This window comes from Centropristis striata, chromosome 15 (genome assembly GCF_030273125.1).
Source record: "Centropristis striata isolate RG_2023a ecotype Rhode Island chromosome 15, C.striata_1.0, whole genome shotgun sequence".
Classification (NCBI taxonomy): domain Eukaryota; kingdom Metazoa; phylum Chordata; class Actinopteri; order Perciformes; family Serranidae; genus Centropristis; species Centropristis striata.
Window position 1 is genome coordinate 34,194,834 of NC_081531.1, and position 20,502 is coordinate 34,215,335.

Below are 20,502 nucleotides of genomic sequence, written 5' to 3' on the forward strand. Positions count from 1 at the left end.
AAACAATAATTGTATATCACTGTATTAGATAATTTTAATTACCGTAAATCAAAGAATAGCACAAAACTTTTATTTTTTTTCTGTCATAAACTGGAAGAAACACACCGTTTTTCTGTAAAATATAACATTTTTATGCAAAATTTATGGAGAAATACCATGATGTGTGAATGAATGACACAATTACCCTAAAAATAACAGGATTATTCTAAATTACAGTTTTTGCTGATATTTGCATTTAAATTTAGAATAGAAAATTCACTCACTGTAATTTTTACGGTGAAGTTCTGGCAACCACAGCTGCCGGTATTTTTCCGTAAATTAAACAGATTATTTTTTACAGTGTAAGAACAAATATGTTATAAAAAGAAATGAAACACATGTATTTTATATCGTGCAATTATGTTGCCGGCTTTTAATGTTATTGGATTTTTTTGTTGTCGTTTTTTGTTGTTGTTTTTTAACTTTTTTTCCTTTTATTTTGCAAAAGTGGGCCCTGAGCAAAGCAAGTTGAGTCCTCCTGCTAAAGTATAAGCTGACCACTTATTGTCTACTGTACATCCTAAAGTACAAGGCTCTTACATTCTTCATCCAATAAAATTAATTAAACAGGAGCAAATGTAAATGAGAATAAATGAGATTTGCCTAACAAGCATCATCATCCATCCCAACAGGTGTACTGTGTAAATCCCATTTGTTTTCTATTATTCTGAGAATAAGATTTAAAAAAAAAATACAAAACAAGCAAGGGCGTTTAATGTTACTTTTTAATCCATCTCAGCCATTTCAGCTGCATTAGAATAAGCAGAAAACTACAAGCAGTTAATTTAAGTCCACCATGTTACATCAAAGTAAAAAGCAGAATATGGTCCTTCACACCAGCCGTTTTCTGTCCGTTTCATCTTGTTCAATGCTTCTTCTTCTTCTTCTAATGTGGCTGAGGGACATTTTTTAGGACTGCAATGACGGACCAGACATGCATTCCTATTGGCAGTCAGCTCTCATAGAAAATGAGACACACAGCACCTTTGAATAATCAAGAAACAATGTATTAGAATCAGCAACAGCATATAGAGTATGGATCAGTGGTTCTTTTTTCTTTGGAGCCCCACCTACTTGTTTCTAAGTAAAGCCCACCAACATCAATTATAGTTTTTTCTTCTATTTATTATTTGTTTATCGTCCATACAGCTGACAAATTTATCACCTTCATTGTGTGTCACCACCAGTGTATAAAATGCACATAAAAACAATATTTGCAAGGACATTAAAATATTTCTGAAAATTCTAAAAAAAGTAACTCTTTTTAAATGAGCAAAAAAATTAAACAGGGGTAATGATATATATGCAATGATATATAAGCACCAACTTAGATTAATATAAAATTGAAATAATTTGTCACCAGTGTACAAAATACACACTTAACCCATAAGAACCAACGGTGACACAGGTGTAACAAACACTTTAAATCTTCTAGAATCTCCCATATTCAGCTTTATTTTTAACCTTAACTCATTAAATCCCTAAGTGACTGGAAACAGAAATGTGAAAAAGTAGCTAATTGCAAAAAGCTTATTTTTTGTTATAATTATAACCAATTTAACAATTCTATTCTGTTAATATGGTGCACTTTATTGCATTTAACCCATTTAACAGCACTAATAATGTCACAATTTTAATAAATGTTGTGGAGATGCAGAGAAAAAGGCAAATTTGTGTCTCTGTAAGCAGAAAAGGTGTTGAGTTTATTTATATTAAAATAAGAAATATCATTAACATAAATACCATAAATGGCCAATGTGACATATATATCACATCACAGATCTTTGACATTTAAGGGTAGTATTTAAAAAAAAAATCATAAATGTGTTCTATGTGGTCCACTTGGTCTGTGGTATATCTCCCATAATTTTCTTTCCAGGATAAATGGGTCTGGGTTCTTGTGGTTTAATTCAAGGACATTAATAAAATATTTTTTATCAAGAAGTAAACAAAAAACAAAAAATGCGGGCCAAAGTATGTTTCTAAGTGATTTCATACAGCCTTTTAATTATTTAACTACATGTATTACTATGATATTTTTTATTTAGCACATACAGATATATTTTAACAGCCTCATAATCTCTTAGCAGACAACGTTTAAAGCACCCTCTGTGATCTCACCCCGGGTTGGGAACCTCTGGTCTAGATAACATATTCAGATGCTGAACATCAAACTCACAAGAAGCCTTTCCCGCAGCCCAGAGGTCCAAAGAACAGTTCTGTTGGGAGGCAAACCTTTCTACACACCCCACTCAGACTGGGGCAAGACCAAGGGAAGGATGCAGCTTCATTCTCCACAACTGTAATGATGGGAAACATTTGTTCAGTGTCAAATCCTCAAAATCCTGCAAAATGAGACCTATTATCTATAATCTATGGAGGGAAAAAAAGTGCAGATTAGAACAACAAAAATACATTTAATCAAGACTCACCATTCAGCAGTAAGACAACCAAGAGCACAGAAACAACCACCCGATAACAAGACATTCTTGCGTCTGATTCTGTTGCTTCAAAATGAGGATTAGGCCCCGGTCCAGTTGTATTTTGGTCCGAGGGGAGGAGTGAGGATAATTTGAAGCAGCATACTGGTCACTGGGTTTTATTTTATAGAATTATAGGAATCCTTAAGAGAACATGCTATTCCTAATCACATTTAAGAAACCTGCAGCCCTGTGCCAAACTCGTGACCAAGTGTTGTCATGAGACAAGGGACAAACATTTCTGAGAATGTTGATTTAAAACCCATGCAAATCCTTAACCCTTATAGGACACGCAGGCCGGCATTCTCCACATCAACACCAGATATGGCATTTTCTCGTAAATTGTCACAAATTCACTTATATTTGAGGAGGAGGGCACATGTGAGGAGAGCATTTTGAACACAGCATCATCACATGAAACTCTCCCCCACTGGAGAACTCAGCAATTGATCTGAATGTTTTATTGTATTTATTTTTGGCAAGAGCATTCAGGGCCTTGGCACATTCTTTGTAAAATTGTGTTTTATGAGGAGAAAATTGCTTGCTCACTATTACATCACATTAATACATCTTATTATGTGCAGTCGGTTCTTTTGTTCAATAGCATCTGATGTGTTTCAATGACACTTTTGTTGTTTTTCTGCCACACAAACAACCAACCAGGACGTCTGAGGCAGTGGTGGAAATAGTATTCAGATCCTTTACTGCAGTAAAAGTACTAATACCACACTGTGAAATTACTCCACTACAAGTAAAAGTACTGCTTTCAAAACTTACTGAAGTTAAAGTACAGAAGTATCAGCATCAAAATGTAATTAAAGTATCTAAAGTAAAAGTACTTGTGATGCAGAATGGCCCCACTCAGATCTATTTTTTCTCCAAATATATTATTGGATTAATTTTATTGATGCATTTATGTAAGCAGCATTTTACTGTTGCCCAGGTAGGGCTATTTAAGACTTAATACACTTATGTGCTTATGTTACTAATGTTTGCTTATGTTCTTATTTTTACATATGTGCTTTAATTTATAGAAATATGTAATCATTTTAAATTAATCATATTTTTCATGTTAAATCTCGACCTGAAAAGTAACTAAAGCTGGCAGCTAGATGTAGTGGAGTAAAAAGTTCAATATTTGTTCAAAAATGTAGTGAAGTAGAACTTTAAAGTTATACAAATGGAAAAATTCAAGTCAAACACAAGTACCTCAAAATTGTACTTATTTTTTTAAGATAAATGTTTACCATATTAATCTATGAAGTTGGATTTTGCTTGGTTTGTCAGTGAGTGAGCATTTGAACCCATATTAACCCTTTATCAGGCAAAGAACTATATTTGGTAACTTCAGGTAATATTTCGAGAAAAAAGTTTCAAATTTACTAGATTAAAGTGGCAAATCTACAAGAAAAAAAGTTGCATATAAGAGATTTAAAGTGGCAAATCTGTGCGAAAAAAGTCGCAGATTTACGAGAAAAAAGTGGGAAAAAAGCTACTTTTTTCTCCAAGATTCACCACTTTAACCCTTAATAGGGCATTCATTGAAATTCCAAATTTCAACCCTAGAGAATATTGGAGGATATTACATACAGCCAGAATGTGTAAAAAAAAACATACAAAAATAATATTTTGAGAAAAAAGTTTAGGAGATTAAAGTGGAAAATCTACGAGAAAAAATGTGCAGATTTATGAGATTTAAAGTGGTGAATCTGGGAGAAAAAAATGGCCTTTTCTCCACTTTTTTCTCGTAAAACTGCAACTTTTTTTTCGCACAGATTTGCCACTTTAATCTAGTAAATTTGCTATTTTTTTCTCGAAATATTTCCTGAAGTTACCAAATATAGTTATTTGCCTGATAAAGGGTTAACTGAAATAAACACAAAGCAATGAGATACATGAGGACTGCAGGTCAAGAGGTGAAAACATGTCAGAGGGGAACCGGATTTACTGGGGTTCAGGTATGATATGCACCATTTCTTTGTAGACAACAACCAATGGCACTTGTTTATGTAGTATATCAGAAATGAATTAGAACCAATTCTTACTGCGATTTGCATCAGCTCAGAGGTCGCGACCCCTCGGACACAGTTGCATTAGTGTTACATCAACATTACCCAAAGGGAAGTCATTAATGTTTTCCTCTCATGCCATCATCTCTATTCTCAAGGTGCAGTCCAAAGGGTCTCAGCTGACCTGCAGCAGTACTCTGGTGTCTAATTGCTTCCTAGAGGAAAGGAAACACACAAGTGGACTAATGACCTCTCATGAGCTTGTTTATCCATTCATGGATTGCACCAATGGTGCTGAAAACAAATACATTTTTAGGGGCATTTGAATTAAAGTTGCATTATTTACTGATTTCTTTAGTTAGAGGTCAAACAGGTTTAGAAGTTTAGAATTTAAAGGAAATTGTAACATTTAGAACAAATCACAGTAAAACAAAAGTTCTACAGCAAAAAAATGTTGTTGTTTTTCACAACCTCATACCTTTGACTTGTTTAAACACTAGTGTAGCGAGTTCTGGGGCAGTTCCTCTATCTGTAGACTGTATTCTCCCCAAAAAATGTTTAAAATGCAGCAAATTTACATCCATAGTTAGTGGCCGTGTTAATTATGAAGGGCACCAAGGTAAAATGGACTGTGTAAAAGTAAAGGCAGGGCTGAGGATATAGAGTATAAAGAACGACAAAGTCCACTTGAGGGCAGGAAAGGAAAAATGAAACAAAAAGTCAACTTTGTTATTCAAAGTTACGCAACTTTACACCAACTACACTGTAAAAACAATATATCATTAAAAAATGTTAATAAAGCCTGCCAGCAAAATTTGCCAAACACTTACTGTCAAATAACAATAATACTACTACTAATAATAATATTAATAATAATAATAAATTGGATTTATATAATGCTTAAACAACTGTCAATTATTGATCAGATAATCCCTTTAAAATACGTATAAAAAATATATCTGTAGTATAACTACAGGTTCTTTTTTCTTTAATATGACAGTATTAGACAACTGATAAGACGACTTTTTAACCTTTTTTTAAGACTTCTTTTGACCTTTTTTTTACTTAGAATTTTAAGTTTCCTTAATTTTACATTCAGCAAAATTATGTATATTTTTTGTACTTTTAAATATATATATTTTTTTACATAGAATTCACTGTAATTTAAAATTGAATAAAACTATGGTGTCCCATTATATTAATCAACCTCATTTTATGGTTAATATTTGTTATGAAAGTAATTTACCTTGTTTTATGATATTTGCACTGATTGTAGAAAAACAAAGAAGAAAAACACTGTGAAATAATATGATACATTTCTGGAAAAATAACTGGAAAATAAGTTTTCTCTTTTCAGATAACTCACAATAGTTATGCATTAATCTATTTTACTTTCTAAAGTCATATTGCATATTTAAATATGTGTATAATATATATGTCTTTTGAGCTGTACACTTATTTACTGTACTGTCATGAAACACACCACTGCTGATGTTAATATTGATATTTCTCACCAAATGTACAAAATTAGCCATTTTATGGTTTGATCATTGCTCAACACATCATCTACTGTTTTAAATCAGTCCTGGACTCTAAGAAACAAACATCATGACAAAATATAGTCATATACTATTAGTTATGTAATTATTGTCATCTGAAAGAAGCAAAAACATATTTTTTTTAGTTTAGTTTATTAATTGATTGAAATCTTTATCCTGAACATAATATAAAAATAAATAAAGATCATAAATAAATAAACCAAACAAGAGAATAGTGCATTATAGCACGGTGTACTTCAAATCACATGTTTGAAAAGGAGTTGGAAGTGTGAATTTATCTAATCCCAACCTCTCTCTAATAAATCATATATATACATTAAAATAATAATGTGGTGGTGTATATTATAGCTACAGTTGTAATTGTAACCTATGTTTTCTGAATAAAATTAATTATTATCTCATTAATTGATAAAGAACAAAAACTCGTTGTTTTTTTTGCTTGAAAACCTCTTCACCCCAACTACCCCTAAATGTCATAGATCTGTGATGTAACATATATGTCACATTGGATGTTTATGGTATTTATTTTTATGATATTTTTTATTTTAATATAAATAAACTCGACACCTTTTCTGCTTACAGAAACACAAATTTGCCTCTTTTTTTTTTTGCATCTCCACAGCATATATTAAAATTGTGACATTAATAGTGCTGTTTAACAACAAATTATTTTTCAGATTTGTTTTTAAGTAACAGAATAACAATAAATCAATAATAAATAAAAATAAATAACAAACCCTAATAGGGTTAAATGCAATAAAGGACACCCTGTTAAGGGATTAGAATTGTTAAATGGGTTTAAACTTAGCCTAGTAACAAAAATTTTTTATTCTGTTTCCAGTCACACCCATATTTTGGAGAAGTCACTAAAGTGTTTGTTACACCCAAGTCACCGTGGGTTCTTGTGAGTTAATATCTCATTAATTCAGAAAAACAGGCCAAATATTAGTTTTTCTCGAGTAAATGCATTGCTCTAAACTGTTCTTATCATAAATAACAATCATTCACAGATGTTGTGATCAGTGTCAGACATTTGTCTCACATGTTTCCAGGGAGAGAAACAAACTTTGGTTGCCGTGGTGACAAGAAATACTTGTTCATCCTGAGCAATATTAAAAGTCCCGAGCTGTGAGCGGCACACTGTGCACGCTGCACAAAGAGGATGATCCTGCAGGTAACTACACACTCAACATCTGATGAGTGTTCCTGTAACAGACTCAAATGCTTCATCAAACTCCGTATTTGTACATAATGTTTCCACTGTTATAAATATTGTTTGTTAGTTTCTGGTCTATGTTTTCTGTTCTTTGATTCAAGTATCGACATACTTTGTTTGTTCTTTTGCATCAATACAGTACAGCAAATTGATGTGGAAGTTAAAATATTTTCTAGGAAATTATTGTTCCAATGTGATTTATTCTTGACAGATAGTATATATCTTCTCACAACTTTATTAACCAATATCTTCCAAACATATCACAATGAAAATGAAACCACAATTAACAGAGGATTTTGTGTGAAAACTAAATTATTCCAACTTCATGGGTGACGGTGTAATTCTGATTCTGAAAACCATGAAGGTGTCTCAGTTACATTTCTAATAATTTGTTCAAAAAAGGGTTGTAATGGCTTTATTATGCAATAATTAATTCATCTATTGGCTTGTAAAATAGTGCTGAAATCTTTGTCTTTTTCCTTTCCAGAACTGAATTCAAATGATGGACAACTCAACAATTCTTATATTCACAATGACTGATTACGCTTTCATGAAAAACTACAAACACGGGCTGTTTGCCGTTTTCTTCCTGCTATATTTTACAACTATCGTTCTGAATTCACTGCTCATTACTGTCATACACCAAAACAAAGAGTTGCATCAGCCCATGAATGTGTTCACGTGCATGTTATCCATCAATGAGCTCTACGGCAACTCTGCCTTATTACCTGCAGTTATGGCTCTGCTCATATCCCAGACATATGAAATAACTGTAAAGTGGTGCAAGGCTCAGGTTTATTTCCTGCACTCGTATGCAATTGCTGAGTTTTGCATTCTGGCTGTTATGGGATACGACAGATATGCTGCCATCTGTTACCCACTGCATTACCACAGCATCATGTCTAATTCTAAGACTGGCACGCTTGTTGCACTAACAGCGCTCTATCCATTCATTGTGTTTGGATGCTTTTACTCACTGACCTTACAGCTGAGCATCTGTGGGACAAGGGTGCCAAAATTATACTGTGTGAACATGGAGCTGGTCAAAAACTCCTGTTCAAATGCATCCTACATAAGTATTATGGGACTTGTGCTTATTTTTTTCACTGTTGTGCCTCAGGTATTGATGATTATTTTCTCGTATGCACGGATTGCAAGAGTGTGCCAGAAATTATCAAGACAGTCTCAGAGAAATGCTCTTAAAACGTGCATCCCACATGTGTTATCGCTGCTGAACTACACCATCGGCGCCTGTTTTGAAATCATCCAAACTCGATTTAACATGAGTCATGTTTCCATGGATGTACGGATCTTCATGTCCTTATACTTTGTCGTCATTCCAGCGATTTTCAACCCTGTGATGTACGGCCTCGGCACTCAAGCAGTCAGAGTTCACATACTGAAACTATTTGTTAGATACAAGATCCTGCCAACAAATCTAGTCAGTGATAAGTGATCGCAGCTTCAATACAGACTATTTAACTTTGTAGTGATTTATAATATTAGTGCTTCAGTTGTTAAGACCAAAACTCTTCTTAAAATTTCATATAGGATTTAGGGCTGGGTGATATGGACCAAAAGTCATATCCCGATATATTTAGGCTGAATATCAATATACGATATATATCCCAATATTTTTTATCGCAAAGTGAGAGCAAATGTTCAATCAAAGTCAGTTATGACATGTCACAAGTATTTTTATTGAAACTGTTTATTTAAGTGAACATAAATGCTGTATAACAGGAGTACCTTATTTTCAAATCAAAGCTCAATAAAGTTCACATTTGAATAAATTAAAAGCTTAAATAAAAATAGCCTATGAAATAAAATAGTTCAATATCTTTCTGAAATAAATGTATTTATACGAACTAAATATGACAACCCCTAGTACGGGCAGCATTTATATATAAAGAAAGAAAGAAAATTGAACTATATCGATATATGCGATATGGTCTCATTCCACATCACATTTAAAATATATCTATATATCGTTCATAACGATATATAGCCCAGCCCTAATAGGATTGTATTTCAATTGTATATAACATTTGTGTTCAATACTCTTTATGAAGTGGTTCCCTCAACTGTCCATTTTTCTTAGCTTATTTATTAAGATAAACACAATGAACAATTTAATATATTATAAACTATTGTTGAATCTGATTAGAAGAAATGCTTCTGTGTTAATCCATATTTATGGTAGTAACTACTTCTCAGTGTCAGAAATAAGTATGGAATATGTAAAATATAATAATTTATTATTATTTGACTGTAAAGGATTACATTTAATTTGTCTCATGTACACTAGTTTTAGTCACATATAAAATTCTGAGTCAAGTAATTCTAACACAAACCAAAAAAGTGCAAAAAAAAGTGCATTTAATTAATATATTGCCTGTGCATTCTGTTTATGAATTAAAGTTAAATAATTTCAGTTGGATAGAAATTTGTAATTTGAACAAAAAACAAAACAAAAATTAAAACACAAATCATTCATTAACAGTAATTACATAAACTTTATCAATGTAAATTAAAGCTGTAGTTGCATAAGTGTCTATTCATCTCAGTTTTTTTAAATTGAATTTCATAAATGCTAGTTTTTTGGTTTTTGGTAGAATTACAGTAATTGGATAGACATTTTAAATTGAAATGAGTTGATATGCCATGCAAAACAGTGTGTGTCTTTAAAGGCATAATTGTGAATATTTAGTCATTATCGACCCTCCCTGCACCTTTCACTTGTATAAAGTTTAAAAATTATTTATTTGAAAGTTTTATAGACCTTTAAAAATAAAAATGAGAATGTTGAAGGTTGAGTTGAGGACAGACCAAACGGACAAAAAATAGGAATCAACAATTCATCACTCGTGCTCTAAATTTCATGAGTAATTTCACACATTTGCTTGAAATTTGTTGCGCTGCATTTGTGCAGAATTTGTAATTGTGCAGTGTATCTGAAATAAAAGAAATGAGTGCATGTTTCAAGAGGAAATACATGACGAAAAAATTACAGATTTCATATATATATTATATATATATATATATATATATATATATATATATATATATATATTATTATTTTTTAATTATTATTATTATTCGTGGGACAATATTGCAAAAATTTCCTATCCCTATGTAGTTAATTTCATAACACAATATATATAATATAGTATATATCATGATATAGCATGTTTTCTGTTAACTCAATAAATAAATTATTAGTCTATATGAAATAACCACACGTTAGAGCCTATTTTTTCTCACTCCTGTGTGAATTAAATTCCTGACAAATGAAAAGTGTTTTCTCATTTTATTTAGAACTTTAGTGCAAAATGAACATAAACTTTTCAAGTGAAATTAGAGAAAAGAAATAAATTTCCAAAATACTATTATTATTATTATTTACAAGTATCCGTATCAGATTTTAATGAGTAATTTAAGTTATCATATGGTCATTATTATAAATGTATCTCGATATTTGATTTCATCACAATATGATTATATTATAATATTTATTATCTATCACTATTTGAAATAGTTTTTTTTAAGTTTTGTGAATTAGCGAGGGAACCAGAGATGCAGTTTAATGGATGCTCATTAGCAGTCATTGTTTGAAATCCCTGTGAAAGCAATTAGAAAATTGCATTATATTCTCCATCCGTGACCTGTGGAGAATATCTGACCCTGATGTAACCATTACGTGCAGGCATAAACACACCAACAATATTCCCATTTAAAAAAAGGACAAGACAGTATAAAAGCTGCTCAGTGCAGTGACACTTTAATCTCCGATATATTTACTCAGATGCTTTATGTGTTGACATGAAAAACTTTTCTGAAGTGACGTCTTTTTATCTGCATGGTTACTATGGGATGGAGGGTCTGAAGCCACTGTACTTTTGCATATTCCTGATTATATATATCGTCACTGTTGCTGAAAACACAGTGTTAATCGGAGTGATCTACTGTGAAAAAACTCTGCACAAACCCATGTATCTCATGCTGTGCAGCTTGGCTGTGAATGGCCTGTACGGGAGCACGGCCTTACTGCCAGCGCTGCTCCACAACCTGCTGTCACGCTCCTATCAGATATCTCTGCACTTCTGTCAGACGCAGATTTATGCAGTGCACACGTATGCCATCACTGAGTTCACAATCCTAGCAGCTATGAGTTATGACCGGTATGTGGCCATTTGCTATCCGCTGCTTTATCACACAATCATGTCGCAAATACTCGTTAAACTTGTTGTGTTTATGTGGCTGTATCCCATGTTGGCTTTTATCATTGTTTTAATTTTCACTTTGCGTCTGCGGTTTTGTGAGAGAATCGTAGAGAGGGTATACTGCCTGAATTACTCCTTGGTGAAACTTGCCTGCACAGATACATCTATTGTTAACATTGTGGGTCTTCTGTCTGTAGCTCTCTATACACTTCCACAGCTTTCAATGATCTTTTATTCATATGCACACATCTTGAGGATATGTGTATTTTCATCCAGTAAATCCAAGCTCAAAGCCCTCCGGACCTGCACCCCCCACCTGCTGGCAATAATTAACTACTCTATCGGCTGCTTTTTGGAAATAGCACAAAGTCGATTCAACATTAGTCATCTGCCGTATGGAACCAAGTTGTTTTTTTCTCTGTACTTTTTGATATTCCCACCGATTCTTAACCCGGTAATCTATGGTTTGAGTATTGAAGTCATAAGGGTGCAAATTTCGAGGCATTTCTGCAGAAAAAAGCAGGCATGTGAGACATAATGTAGCCAAGAGATGCAGTCAAAGTGTGCACTGCACCGTGCTGGAAGGACTAATGCATCTAGAAACACATGACATGCAGAATCTCCTGTCTTTTCATGTTGTTTAATCACATTTGTAATCTTATTTAGTGCAGCCAGCACAGAGGAAAAACATTTAGAGTGAATTACTGTTAGGACATGTGGGATTCTTGGAACATTAGAGGCTAAAGCTCTGACTATGTGCACAAAATGTACCGAGTCAGTTTATCTGTCTATGCTCACAGGACACTGAAACACAATGAGTTAGCATATCATTATGTGTATAAATGACTTGCTGAAGTAAATTTACCACTGGAACTTTAAAAGACACCCTTGTCTTTCAAGCTTAGACCTGCCTGTTCTTATATAACACTGTTTGTTTTAATTATACTGGTTTTGGACCCAAAGTTTTGCAAAAAATACAAAAGCTCGGATCAGAAATGAAGCATTTGTAGTCCAGTGTTAAGTGAATGTTAACTTTTGATATTATTTATAAACTGTTTTATATGCGCTCAGGTTTGTCAGCTGCCACAATTAGCCAGTCTTTTTGTTTGAACTGTAATTGCATATATTTTTAATGTAATCTATTTTGTGTTATTTGCAATACACACACACACACATTATATAAATAAATATATAAATATTCCAGACACTGCTTGAGAGCTTCCTATCATTATTTAGTTATTTTGTCTTCTCTTGCTGATTTACTGAAAATTTAAATAAGCACAATAAAAAAATTTTAAAAAAAATATTGAATTCACGTAAGTAACCGACCTTTGGAAGATTCATGGCGATATCCATTAGTTAAATCATTTTTTAAACCTTTTTTTACCTCTAGTGTTTACCCTTAAGTCGCCTTTCTGCATCTTAAACAGATAAACGGATTTATTGTTGTTTCATGTTAACAGGTTTACTCAGTGGTGATGAAAATATGCGTGCATACTGACACGGTTTCCTGTGTTGATCCTCTTCTGTGTTCATCTTTATGAATTTTAAAATTCTGTAGAATAAGGCTTCATACACGCTGGGTGCATGCGCGTTATATTTGCATATCATTATCCTCTTCTGAGCAGTCTGAGCTTCAGTTTTGTCTAAAAATAGTCATCTAAAATGTGATGAGGAGAAGAAACATTAAACAAAAGGTCTTAGTTACGTGTGCCCATGCCAAACTTTATTCAATAAAAAAGTAACGTAGCTACAATATGGCACACTTGTGCAATGTCAGTCAATTTCCAATGGCATGGTAATGTGTTTTAGTTACAAAGCATGCTTGTACATTAAACACTTAATAAATACAGTTATTCCTCTTAACACTTTTCCCAGGAGCAAATTGAAAAATAAATCTTAAAAACACAATGCGGTGGAGGGAGGGGTCGACATCTCCGGACCGAACGCACTTAGAAATACAAAACCATTTTACAAACAATTAGGTAGACGGCATGCATACAAAAATAGACAACTATTCTGATCATTCCTTTGTAATTTACAGTACTAGTTCATTATTGCCAAGCGTTATATTCTTGTGCTCCTGTTTTGAGGAATAGCTTGCTTTCTATATCTTCTTTCATCTCTCTTGGAAAAGTACAATGTACATTCACAATCACTGAGGCACAGCACTTGATTTACAATTTGTATAAGTACCCCAAAACATTGTGTAGTCACTGTTGTTGTAGTAATGTAATATTAAATATATATATGTATATATATATTTATGTATATGCTTAACACCCTGTACACTCATACCCTTTAATCAGACATGCATAACAAAATGTTGTGTACATCCAAAATAACTTTTAATTCCTCCATCAGACGTGACTGACCGGCTGTACACAACTCCAGCATAATGTTCAAAACGTTTCAACAGAAGCGAGGGGAAGCGGCCATGCATGTGAGCGATGAATGTCTCTGACACGGACACAAAGTGCTTATTTGCCAGTAATAAACCCTGTTTTTATATTAAGCCAGACATCTTTGTTTTGCCTTTTAGTGACAGCCCTGTGCACCCAGTGTGAAAAGTGAAAAGGGACACCAAGTCTTTGTGCTCCTGCACGGTGAGCGAGGTCAAAAAGGAGGCTGAAGAAGAAAAGGAGGAGCAGAGCCGAGCAGGTAAAGGGAGGTTTTTGGTGCCTTTTAATTCCAGCAAAGGGATGCCGGCTGAGTGAGGCACAAGCAGAGGTTTGAGGTTAAATCAACACGCTGATCTTACCCTAAAAAACCCAGTGACCGGTTCGTGTCTTGAAGAGGGACATTCTGTAAAGATCAGAAGGTTTCAGTTAGTAATCAGGCCATAAAACAAGCACGTAAGGCAGGGGTGTCAAACTCTGGCCCGCGGGCCAAATTTGGCCCGCAGTGTAATTTTATTTGCGAGGCAATACCAAATTATTATATTATTATTGTACTATAAAAGCTGACCCGCCGGTATTATACGGCGCATTTACCGCTAATACTACAAATCCCACAATGCCCTGCTGTTGTTTTGGCACGTCAATCAGGACAGGACCCAGAAACGCTCCTCTGTGACAGTCGTCATAGCAACCTCAAGCTAGAGCTGTCTCCCAGCTACCCCTTCCCAAAAATGGCGAAAAGAAAGGCAGAATTTATTAACCTGTTGAAAAAGTTTATTTTGATATTTAAATCAGAAGGATGCAAATAGAAAAGAGGCTTACGATTTTTATTTAATTTTTATTTAATAAATTAATGACATTGATGTGTTTTTTATTTGAAATTTGATTTTGCATGTCTGCACTATTTAGTTATATATTGTATGTTTATAAGCGTTGCTGGTTCCATATTTAATGTTAAAGCAAAACATGTTTGGTATATATTAAAAGGTTTATTTGTTCAACGATTTTATTCAAGTTTTAAATTTTGGCCCATTGTGTATTTGAGTTTGACGCCCCTGACGTAAGGTGAGACACATGCTCAAAAAACTGTTACCTTAAGTGAGCTGTGGAGGACCCGGAGGCGGTGGAGCTTGTCATTGAGCAGCGGGTCGTTGACTCGGCGAACAAATGATCTCTTGTACTCCAGGCGGCTGGCTGATCTGTGGTCAGCCGAGGTGGACAGGCTGGTCTGCTCCAGAGCCCGGTACAAATCTCCCAGAGAGTCTGCCTGCATCCTGCACTCACGTCCATGGCCTGGCAAGGAGGAAATGTATCATTAATGAAGATTTTACATTAAACTGAACCCAACAAGATTGTTTTACTGTGAAAGAAAAACACATCTCCATACAGAGAATTCTTCTAAAGCATCTTCCACCACCATTTGATTGTAACTTTTTTATTTCTTTTTTAAAAGATCGGCAAAAATAAAAACAGTAAAAACAGGCATTATTGTCAAAATCGGTTATGAAAGTTTCCGTTTCCAAAACAAAGCTTTACTTCACTTCATATTCTACATGTCTCGTTTAAAATTTTGCCAAAAATAAACTTGAAAAAGATTATGAAATGAACATGATTTTGAAAAGAACAATTAATTGCAATGGTACAGTACTGCCCCCCCCCCCCCCCCCCCCCCCCCCCCCCCCTAAGTATGCATGTCTTGTGGTGTTTGTTGTGGTTTGTTATGTCTGATCTATTATACTGTGGTTGTTTGTGGTTGTATTGTGTCTATCTTATGTTGTATAATAATAAAAATGTTAATTAAAAAAAAAAAAACATTTCAAATAACTAGATCCTGTTAAAAACATTAAATTCTGCTCCTCAGCGACACTGAGAAGCCATGATTGATTCAGCTGAGATCAACGGTCACGTGACAATAATCACAGAAAACATGTTTACACGGAGCAGAGAGGAGAGGACAGGAGAGGCTGCAGGTAGAGGTTTTAAAAATATAATAGTTCAATATGTATAGCATGTGGAGACAATCATTTTTTGATATTCATGACACTTGTGGACACTTGGAAAAGTGTTTATATATAATTTCCATTTTATTCCAATTACGTTTTTTTTTCCATTTCTTTTTATGATTTATGTCAGTGTAACTGTTATTCTGCACAAAAGATATTTTTGTGTTCACATATATATATATAAAAGAAGGAACACAAGCTAAATTTTGCTGCATATATATATATATATATATATATATAGAATAATATATATATAAAAGAAGGAACACAAGCTACATTTTTCTGCATATATATATATATATATATATATATATGAACACAAAAATATATTTTGTGCAGAATAACAGTTACACTGACATAAATCATAAAAATAAATGAAAAAAATATATATATATATATTACTTGTGGGCAGCAAAGTTTAGCTTGTGTTCCTTCTTTTTTAGGATTTATGTCATTATAACTGTGTTATTCTGCACAAGACATTTAAATTTGTTTCACCTACTAGCCGTGATCGTTCTGATTACACAGACCTGCAGGACTTATATATATATATATATATATATATACAAGGCCACAGTGAGTAAAATGTAAAAAGAGCAAAAAACGCCCTGAAATGGCTGGTTAGGGTTCAGAGGGTTAAACTGAATAAATACCCTTCAGAGATAAAAAACTTAGACAACATAATGTTAGCAGTGAATCTCCATATGAAATGTAGCTGTAACTGTAATTGCAGCTCTCTCTGCCCACACATTCACACAAGGAGAGTGTGTGCTACCTGCACAGCGTGAAATGGCAGAGAGCCGAAGTTAACAAGGAACTCAAAAAATACAGCAAGTTGACAGCGAGGTCAGCAGAGTATCTCCAATAACCAGGACATTTTCCTGGAAAGAAATAGTGTTGTTGAGTTTTTTTTAAAATGTAACGGTTTTGTGACAGAAATAAATCCTAATTTCTATTTTTTCTAATTATTTTAGATACTTACCATTTCTTTCCCAAATGTCCAGAGTACACCCTGGGTTACACATATGCACAAAAAACTAATTCTAGATTCGGACCTTATAATTGTTCTTGTTTTTAATTTGTCTTACTATGTTTTGTGATGAGAATAATGTATCCTATAGTCAGAAATTAGTAAACATCTGCTGATTTTTTTCTTCTAAACCCAACAATTTTTCTCAGTTTTTTAATCATGGAAGCTCAATTCATGTCTGAAGTATTATTCCCATTTTCCTTAATATCCTCCTACAGTTTCTCTTCCCTTTAACCCCATTTAATTCACTATACAAAACCAATCTGTGTCCTCCCCTTTTCTCCCAGAGACGTGTAAATTGTCTTCTTTATGGCCTCATAGGATTGAATAAATACGTTTCATTATGGTATCTTTATCAGTGGTTGCTAACAGTAGTGAAATGTAACTAAGTACATTTACTCAAGTACTGTACTTAAGTAAAATTTTGTGGTACTTGTACTCTACTTGAGTATTTCCACATATGTAACTTTATACTTCTACTCCACTACATTTTAGAGGCAAATATTGTACTTTTTACTCCACTACATTTAGCTGACAGCTTTAGTTACTTTTCAGGTCAAGATTTAACATAAAAACATGATCAATTTAAAGTGAATTTGCATGTTTATAAATTAAACCACATAAAAGTATATCAAATAGTTAAATGCATAATGCATTACTTAAATGCATCAGTGCAAATCATTTAGTAATATGTTTAGAACATATAAAAGAATCTGAGTGCTTCATTCTGAATAACGAGTACTTTTACTTTTGATACTTTAAGTACATTTTGATGCTGATACTTTTGTACTTTTACTTCAGTGAGAATTTCACAGTGTGGTAGTAGTATTTTTACTTAAATCTAAAATTTAAAATCATCAAGGGTTACAATGAAATTTGATTGAATGTGATTTTTCAGTTTAAGCTATCATGTGTTTTGTAACGATGTGAATTATTCAGTTAATGTAATGTATATAATGTATACATGTAGAAGGTACAGGAAAGGCAAAAATAAGCCTTGGGGCCTCAGCCTATTCCTTTTTCGGTTGCTGTCTGATGGATTCTTTTGTAAAAAACATGATTTTATTTTGTCTTTGTTTTGTTTTGTTTTTTGCAACCGAAATAAAGCATTCATAAAGCAAAAAAAAAAAAAAGTAAAGGACCTGAATACTTCTTCCACCACTGGTTGCTAATAACCTAGCAGGACCCCTCTTGTCTTGTGTTTAGGCCCTGTTACTGCCCTCTGTTGGCCTGGTACTATCACTACACCGGGGCTCTGAATCTGTTCTGTGTTTTGGGAGAGCGGGGTGGTGTGTTCTGAAGCTTTGGGGCTGTGCTTTGAAATGTATCATGCTTTATTTGCCGCCTGTTTTGTCTTTCTTTCTTGTCTTTACAGGCAGTTGTGGAGAGAGTGAACGCCTGAGCAATAGATAAATGAGGACGAGAAGAAAGAGACCCTTAGGCGCGTTTCTTTATCCTGTTCAGAATTCAACATTAACATGGGCTGAAAGGGTTCCTCCTCGCTCCACCATTCAAACGCTGCCGAGAGGCACAATGACATCTCGATCGAGTGAGAGAAAGAAAGAGGAGAAGAGAGAGAGAAAGAGAGAGAGAGAGAGAGTGGACTGCCAAGATAAATCACTATCAAATAAAGCACTAAATTTCATCTCACTTAGACAACTGCCCTGGAGGTCTTCGAGGGACAGCAAATGGGCTGGCTTCAAATCCAATCCAATAAAGCAATAACAGCGAGCATTCAATCTCAGACGTGTGCTGGCTCTGACTGCCTTGTTAGCAGCTTTCATAAAATAACTGGCGACAAATAAGTGCACTTGCTCAACATTATGCAGAAGAGAGACTGATGTGCATGTACACTGTAAAAAATGTTTGTATAAATTACAGTAAAACACTGTCAAATCGCATCAGAAATAGGGCGGAAAATTTAAAATTGTGCATTGCCGTAGTAGACACTTTTAATTACCGTGAATCCAAGAATAACACAAAACTTTTACTTTTACTCGTCATAAACTGTAGGAAACACACAGTTTTGCTGTAAAAATATAACATTTTCTTATAAAGTTAACGGATAAATACCATGATGTCACAATGACACAATTACCCTAAAAATAATGTGATTATTCAGTCTAAATGACAGTTTTTGCTGATATTTACATTTAAATTTACAGTAGAACCACCACTGAGTGTAAATATTTAACACATTTTGTGTATTTGTTTTAGTAATTTTGTGTCTTTTTGGTCATTTTGTTCCTTTTTAGGGTCATTTTGTGTCTTTTTTGGTCATTTTGTGTCTTTTTTGGTCATCAGCACTGAGTGTAAATATTTAACATTTACTAAAAAACGTTTCTAATTATTCTTCACATATTAAAATACAGATATTTACTGTATATTATCCATATCTATATATTTATTTATTAACTTTTTCTTACAGTTTAAATGTTATTTGACTGTAAGAAGATACTGTTCCACTTAATTTTCAATGCAAGACATAGTGATCCTGAAATTGTCCATGTTCAAAATTCAAATTTCTGTTCACACCACTTGGAGTGGCAGAAGCTGGACATTTTAACAGTTTATTCATGATTTCTTTCGACTTCTCTGCTCACTTGCAAACTAGTTTTCTCAGTCGCAGCATGCGGCGATAAGGTGCCACGAGTGACTCAGCTCGGTGGGAAGAAGGTTTATAACGGGGACGTTCACAGACACTTTGAGGGGCTGTTGCTCCGGCCTGAAAAAGGGGCAACCAACCGAAACTTTATTCATACATGAGGGACAGTGAGTTGCAGGGTATAAATAACGCTTCATACTGACAAGAGATAGACCAGTTCTGTTAACCCTCTGAATCCCACCAGCAGTTTCAGGGCATTTTTTTGCTCTTTTTACATTTTTCACTGCAATATATAAAGTAGGCTATATAAATCCTGCAGCTCTGTGGAATCAGCAGAATCATGGCTAGAAGTGGGAACAACTCAAAAATGTATTTTATACAGAATAACACAGTTATAATGACACAGAAAATAAATAAAAAACGCAAGTTGAATTTTTGGTTCAGAGGGTTAAAATACTTTTTGTGTAGGTTGTTCCTGTTGTCAGAAATTGATAAAACTCTCCATCACAATTTCCCAAAGTTTCTCTGTTTCAAATAATGATTTAATTGCAGGATTGCTGTCAGTTAATTTTCTTCAGTTCTTTAGTTTTGCCCCATTTTGTGTCTTTTTTTGGTCAATTTGTGTCTTTTTTTTAATCATTTTGTGGTCAATTTGTGTCTTTTTTGGTAATTTTGTTTCTTTTTGGGGTCAATTTGTGTCTTTTTTGGTCATTTTGTGTCTTTTTTTGGGTCATTTTGTCTTTTTTTGGTCATTTTGTGTCTTTTTTGTTCATTTTGTTTCCTTTTTTTGTTCATTTTGTTTCTTTTCTGGGTGATCTGAACTGTGCGTGTGAGATTCTGTTCAGTGAGCGGGGGTCGCAGACAACATGGATGTTAAATTGGGGGTCGCGACTCAAAAAGGTGGAGAACTACTGCTCTATCTGATGTTAAAGGTTTGTG

The 20,502-nt window shown here is 33.8% G+C and overlaps 3 protein-coding genes across 8 annotated transcripts in view; 2 read left to right on the forward strand and 1 right to left on the reverse strand.

The window, feature by feature from the left end:
* Window positions 1–7,673: 7,673 nt before the first annotated feature.
* On the forward strand, window positions 7,674–8,791 carry LOC131986435 (olfactory receptor 52D1-like). The gene has a single exon (XM_059351390.1). The coding sequence runs from the start codon at window positions 7,803–7,805 to the stop codon at window positions 8,757–8,759; it is 957 nt and encodes a 318-aa protein (XP_059207373.1). The 5' UTR covers window positions 7,674–7,802; the 3' UTR covers window positions 8,760–8,791.
* A 1,992-nt stretch (window positions 8,792–10,783) lies between these two features.
* On the forward strand, window positions 10,784–14,243 carry LOC131986249 (olfactory receptor 4B13-like). Its single transcript, XM_059351102.1, has 2 exons — window positions 10,784–12,053; window positions 14,098–14,243. The coding sequence occupies exons 1-2, from the start codon at window positions 11,126–11,128 to the stop codon at window positions 14,241–14,243; spliced, it is 1,074 nt and encodes a 357-aa protein (XP_059207085.1). The 5' UTR covers window positions 10,784–11,125.
* LOC131986430 (connector enhancer of kinase suppressor of ras 2-like) overlaps window positions 13,227–20,502 on the reverse strand; it is a 55,622-nt gene continuing 48,346 nt past the window's right edge. For all 6 annotated transcript variants that reach the window (XM_059351379.1, XM_059351382.1, XM_059351378.1 and 3 more), the window contains 2 exons: window positions 15,019–15,218; window positions 13,227–14,331 (listed from right to left, as the gene is read on the reverse strand). In XM_059351379.1, coding sequence (XP_059207362.1) covers window positions 14,284–14,331; window positions 15,019–15,218 — 248 coding nt within the window. In that variant the 3' untranslated portion in view covers window positions 13,227–14,283. The remainder of the gene's footprint in view (window positions 14,332–15,018; window positions 15,219–20,502) is intronic.